This window comes from Cucurbita moschata, unplaced genomic scaffold (genome assembly GCF_002738365.1).
Source record: "Cucurbita moschata cultivar Rifu unplaced genomic scaffold, Cmos_1.0 Cmo_Scf00050, whole genome shotgun sequence".
Lineage (NCBI taxonomy): Eukaryota > Viridiplantae > Streptophyta > Magnoliopsida > Cucurbitales > Cucurbitaceae > Cucurbita > Cucurbita moschata.
The window spans coordinates 43412-49551 of NW_019268566.1; the positions used below are offsets into that span (position 1 = coordinate 43412).

Consider the following 6140-nt stretch of genomic DNA (forward strand, 5'->3'; position numbering starts at 1 on the left):
AAAAAAAAAAAAAAAAAAAAAAAAAAAAACTTCGAGTTTCTGTATAAAACAAGACCATTTTTTAAGCTTCAAAGACTTGACTCGACTTTTTCAAGGGCCCTTCTCTCTCTCTCTCTCTCTCTCTCTCTCTCTCGGTCCCACGGCCGTCCTATCCTCCCCGGCTTCCTGTTTAGAATTACTGGTCTCACCTAATATATGGTCTATTTTGAGGGCTTCCTAATACGGCTCACGATCAATTAATTAATAAGTCAACTCCACTTTCTCTCAATAATCCTTTAACACAGCTTCTTTTTTAAGACTCTTAGTAAGTATTTTGAACGATTGAACCGATTAGACACGATGTTGGCATTGCCTAAGAAAGTGACTTTTAGTAAGTACTTTGAATGATTGAACCCTTTAGACACGATGTTGGCATTGCCTAAGAAAGAAGTACTTTGAATGATTGAACCCTTTAGACACGATGTTGGCATTGCCTAAGAAAGTGATATTCGTATATTCGTATTTGCAACGGAGAAACGAATATGTTATAGCTTACTTTACCAAAGACGAACAAAATATGGACTATTAATGATAATAAAGAAAAGTTGTTTGAAACAAGCTCCAATCGAGAGCACACGACTCCATTGATACAAGTTCTAACAAATCAAATTACCACATAAAATAAAGAATTTACAAGGAATTCCCTTCTATTAGCTTTAAAATTCTATATACATAGATACATATATAAACGGATAGGAATCACGACTCTCCACAATAGTATCATATTGTCAATTTGAATATAAGTTCTCATGTCTTTACTTTCGGGTTGCTCCCAAAAGTGTCTTATATCAATAGAGGTACATTGCTTATTTATAAGCTGACGATGTTTCCATAAATTAATATGTGGGGCTCTCCCCCCTCAAATTATATATTAAGTTATTCTACCAAATCCCGAAGTATATAAACTCCACAAAAATAACTTAATATATATTTATTTATTTTGAAAATTATTAAAATTAAAATTTTTTAAAAAAATTATTAGAAGAATGAGGTAAAAAATAAAGTGAAATTTGCAGAAGAAGCCACAAAAATAAGCAAAAGGACAGAAATGAGATGCAGGAAATGTGTGGTATGTTTGAAAACCATTCCATTGAAAAAGAGGAGAAGAAAAGGGCCATGAGTGTTGATGAAGAATTTTGGGGTTACAAAATAGAAAACATGATGAATGAATTTGGTTGAATGAATTGTTTTTAAAATCCATACACGATTCTGCTACACCTGGTTTTGAACCATCTCATCCCTTTCTTTATGGAATCCTTTACCCTCCCTTCCACTGTATACAACTTGTACTTCGCCACACGTCGTTGCCTCTTCATTTCCGGGTTCTTCCACCATGAATTCCCTGAACCTCCTCTTGACCCTTCCCCTGTCTTCACCACGCGTGGCTTCACCGCCGACGGATCCATCGCCGCCGGACGTCGTGATTGGCTTAGATGCACCTGGTTTTCGCTCAGTTTTCTCACGTCTATCACTTCTAGGCTCCGTCCACCGCCCTTGCTTGGACGACGGTGGACCCCTTCCATCGCCAGGGTTTGTCTTCTCTCTCTCTCTCTCCCTCTATATATATATATATATATATATATATATGGCCTTGTAAGAGGTAAGAGAAGAGCAGAGAGGGAAACCTGAGAAGAGAGCCCTGATTATGGGGTTTCTTATTCATTTATATACCTTTTCTTCCCCCTTCTTTTTCTATAAGTTTGTTGCCTCTTCCCTTCCTAATTATGGACAATTTTTAACCCAAAACATTATTTCTTTTTTACTTTTTTTTTTTTTTAATTCAATATAGAAAAGTTTATTTACCTCGGAGCTAACATGGCTAGAAACACAAATTATATTTAAAATCAATCTGGCTAGAAACCGAGATTATATTTTTCATCTCACTGCAATGAACACGGTAATATATATATTATTGGAATGTTTAAATTTTTTTAAAAAGAACAATTTTTTAAATATTATATTCCTTCGAATGGAAATTTTAGACCCCAATTTTTTTAAATTGGTTGGAGTGGAGAGTATGGTGTTTTTTAGGGAGGGGAATGATTAAGTATCAAAATCAAAAAAATAATAGAGAGGTTCACGTTGAAAAGTGATGAGAAGACTTAGCTTTGTAGTTGAACTACTAATTAACAATTTATGAATGAATAGCATTTATTAGTAATTTTGGTTGAATTTTATTACGTTAGGATTATCTTGTGGACAGGTATGATATGTAATATTCAATTTTGAAATCATGGTGGAATACAAAAACCTTATATTTCTTTCAAACCTTGCTTTAGGTTTGATATTAAAAATCGATTCATTGGATTAGTCATGATCAAGCTAATTCTGGAGTGAGTCGTCTTGATATCTAAGAGAGATCATCATAGATTTCAAGTTCAATATAGGAGTCATTCATCTTTTAACCAGCTCTTTGTTGAAATCAATCTGTTAAGTTAGTTTTCTCTGTGAATGTTTTGCAAGAATTCTAGAAGGATCTCTAACTTTGTCAAATCTAGTATTATATAGAGCTTATGATGAAGAGTATATGAAATTAAATAAGTACTTACTTCAAATGAATGTATTTGTTTTCTTCCCGTTAAGATTATTATAAAATAAAAAGTATTAAATTCGAACATTTTTTTTTATTTATTATTATTATTATTTTTTTTTTTGGTAATAATGAATTTACAAATATTCGGAAGAAAATCACTTGACCGGATGATAATTAGGATGGCGTCGGGTTGGGGCCTTGGCAACACTGTACTTGTTCATCTCAAGGAGCGGCACGTCCGGTCTCCGATAGGTATGTTGCCATTTCTAAGATACTAACATTTCTGCAATTCTCACTTAATTCACGATTTTGCCTTACGAAACAGTGTATAAGAAATTGGATATGGAAGTGTTGTTGGGTACATTTCCTGCCCTTGGTTTCTCAAATTCTTCTGTTTTCTCTCGCAAAACACGTCCGGCTATTAAATTAGCATCTGGAGTTTTGACGCGAAAACTTAATGTAAGCCATATTCAAAGAAATTGTGTAAACTCGGATGGCCCTGCCGTCAGCAGCTCCACCAGTATTAAGTTTGACAGCGAAAATGGGGGTTTTAGAGGTAACAGTGACAATATGGAGTGGGAAGTGGAATTGCTTGAAGAGCTTGATCCGTTGGGGTTTCAACCACCGAAGAAGAAGAAAAAACAAATGAAATCGAAGCTTCTTGATGACGATGAGGGCATGGATTGGTGCTTGAGGGCTAGGAAGGCCTCTCTTAGAGCCATTGAGGCAAGAGGCTTCATTTCTTCTGAGGAAGATTTGTTTTCTGTGAAGAAGAAAAGAAAGAAGAAGAAGAAGAAGATTTCGGGAAGCAAGGCTAATGGGGTTAATAAGAATAAGAATGTCTTTGAGGAAGAACTGGAGTCTGATTCAGATGAGGATTTGGATTTGGATTTGGATTTGTTGGATAGTTTAAGTATTAATGACGCTAACCATTTGAGTAAGAGTGTGAGCATAATGGGTGGTGGGATGTTTGAACAAAGGAAGGAGAAGACAATGGAGGATTTTATTCAAACATTGTCCCAATACTCGGGGCCTTCGGATCGTAAAAAGGAAGTCAATTTGAACAGAGCAATTATAGAAGCACAGACCGCAGATGAAGTATTAGAGCTTATTTCTGATATGATCCTTGCTGTTCGGAAAGGATTGAGTCCTTCTCCTTTGTCTCCTTTGAACATTGCCACAGCACTTCATAGGATTGCTAAGAATATGGAAAAAAATTCGATGTTGAAATCATACAGGTTAGCTTTCGCTCGTCGAAGAGAAATGTCGATGCTGATTGGTATTGCCATGATGGCATTGCCAGAGTGCTCGGCGCAAGGCATCTCCAACATTACTTGGGCAATGTCCAAGATTGGAGGCGATCAACTTTTTCTGTCAGAGATGGATAGAGTTGCAAAAGTTACCTTGACCAAGATAGAGGAGTTGAATTCTCAGAATGTTGCTAACATTGCTGGAGCATTTGCTTCAATGCAACATTCTGCTTCTGATCTCTTCTCGGAATTAGCAAAAAGAGCATCACATATAGTCCATACATTTCAAGAACAGGAACTAGCTCAGGTATTGTGGGCTTTTGCCTCTTTAAATGAATCTGCTGACCTTTTGCTGGAATCTTTAGACAACGTTTATAGTGATGCAAGTCAATTTACATGCTACCTGAGTGAAGGAACATTGAATAGTAATCAAGAAAGCACTGTTGGTGTCATTAGTGATCTTGAATTAGATGGAGCATCAGGCTCTCCAGTGCTCAAATTTAATCGGAATCAGTTAGGAAATATAGCTTGGTCTTATGCTGTATTGGGGCAAATGGACCGCAGTTTCTTTTCCCACATTTGGAGAACCATAGGCTACTTTGAGAAGGAAAATATTTCAGAGCAGCATAGGAATGATATCATGTTTGCTTCTCAACTATATCTTGTGAATCACTGCTTGAAGCGGGAATATTCGCATCTTCGGTTATCTTTAAGCTCCGATCTCGAAGAGAAAGCCAGTCTTGCTGGGAAAACTAAGAGGTTCAATCAGAAAACGACTTCATCATTTCAGAAAGAAGTATCCCGTCTTCTTGTTAGCACAGGTCATGAGTGGATCAGGGAATATGTATTTGATGGTTACACTTTAGACGCCGTTATAGTAGATAAGAAGGTTGCTTTGGAGATTGATGGTCCAACCCATTTCTCTAGAAACACAGGTTAGGTTTCTGTAAATCTTTAGCAATACAAAGTCTTGTAAGCCTGGTTAATATGCCTTTTAGAAACCAAACCAATAAAAGTAAGCTGCTTCTACTATTCTACAGGGATACCTTTGGGACACACCGTGCTGAAACGTCGTTACATAACTGCTGCAGGCTGGAACGTGGTATCATTGTCTCACCAGGAGGTCTGTGTTGCAATCTTGTATATTGAATATGAATTATTTGTTGAGTGTTGCTCTGAATTGTTGAATCCTTCAAGTGTCTCAATGTGTTTATAAGCATGACTTTCAAATTTCCATAACTGCCCGATCTAGTGGTCAATTCTAGTCATGGTATGGTAGCATACTTGTGAAGTCAATTTTCATAAATGGAAAAACATGTTTCTTTTCCTAATCTGTTTTCTTTTTCAAAGGAAGGGTCTGAAGCTCTCTAATGTATACAATGGCGTTTTTTTTTTTTTTTTCCTGTAGTGGGAGGAACTACAAGGTGAGGATGAGCAACTATACTATCTACGAGAAATCCTCAAAGATCGCTTAGATTAAAGGTAGCATGAATGACGAATAGCCCTTATCGACGGGAAATGTATGTTGCTGTATCAACTGTTTGCATTTGTGAAGTAAATCCACATACAATCAACCAACCCATGATAATCATTGAGCTGCTTTGGATGAGTTTTTTTAATGTTGTTGATGGGGATGGATGTGATTATGAGAACATTACCAATTTGTGTATATTTCCTCCAATACGAGAAGCGATGGGAATAGGCATCGTGATTTTAAGGGTGTTGACCCTTAATTGGCCCTCCAATACGTTAGTTAAGTTAGATTAGATCTTGTGCATGTTAGGTAAGAAAAAATGTTAGGAGCTTTGCACAATAGAGAGAGGCTTATAAAATCTTGGACACAATGGCTGATAGAAAGAAGATGAATGAATGTTACGAAAGGCAAATGCGTGTGGAGGGCGTCCAAAGGTATATTAGGAAAGAAGAAAAAGAGGGGATGTCTTGGAAAGGAAAGGCAAATAGAAAATGGAACCAAAATTGGGACGTAAGCTCAAAGGGTTGGGTTGGGTTGGGTTGGGGTGGGTTGGCGTTGGCGTTGGCGTAAGTAATAATGACACGGCTGCTGTCCTCCTCCTCCTACCTTCATTAAATGTTTTTCTCTTTCTTCCCAAATTATTTGAGAACAAAAACCGTGGGCGTTCTCCACAAAACTACTTTTCCCATATCGCATTTTCTTTCATTCATTCATTCATGCACCCTCTCTCTCTTTCTCTCTCTCTCTCTCTCTCAAATCATCTCTCTTTTCCATTCTCCACTACATTCCCATATCATTTGTCTCCCTTCTTTCTTTCTTTTTTTTTTTTTTTTTTTTTTTTATT

The 6140-nt window shown here is 36.8% G+C and overlaps 1 protein-coding gene across 1 annotated transcript; it reads left to right on the plus strand.

Annotated features, from left to right (window-relative positions):
* The first annotated feature begins 2715 nt into the window (after positions 1-2715).
* Positions 2716-5476, plus strand: LOC111435588 (RAP domain-containing protein, chloroplastic). The gene is made up of 3 exons (XM_023072995.1): positions 2716-4757; positions 4863-4945; positions 5231-5476. Exons 1-3 carry the CDS (start codon positions 2915-2917, stop codon positions 5300-5302), a joined length of 1998 nt encoding a protein of 665 aa, XP_022928763.1. The 5' UTR covers positions 2716-2914; the 3' UTR covers positions 5303-5476.
* Positions 5477-6140: the final 664 nt, after the last annotated feature.

Coding starts and splice junctions, on each gene's coding strand:
- LOC111435588 (XM_023072995.1), top strand. CDS start 2,915: ATGGAAGTGTTGTTGGGTACATTTCCTGCCCTTGGTTTCTCAAATTCT. Junction 4,758..4,862: donor CCATTTCTCTAGAAACACAG/GTTAGGTTTCTG, acceptor ACTATTCTACAG/GGATACCTTTGGGACACACC. Junction 4,946..5,230: donor TATCATTGTCTCACCAGGAG/GTCTGTGTTGCA, acceptor TTTTTCCTGTAG/TGGGAGGAACTACAAGGTGA.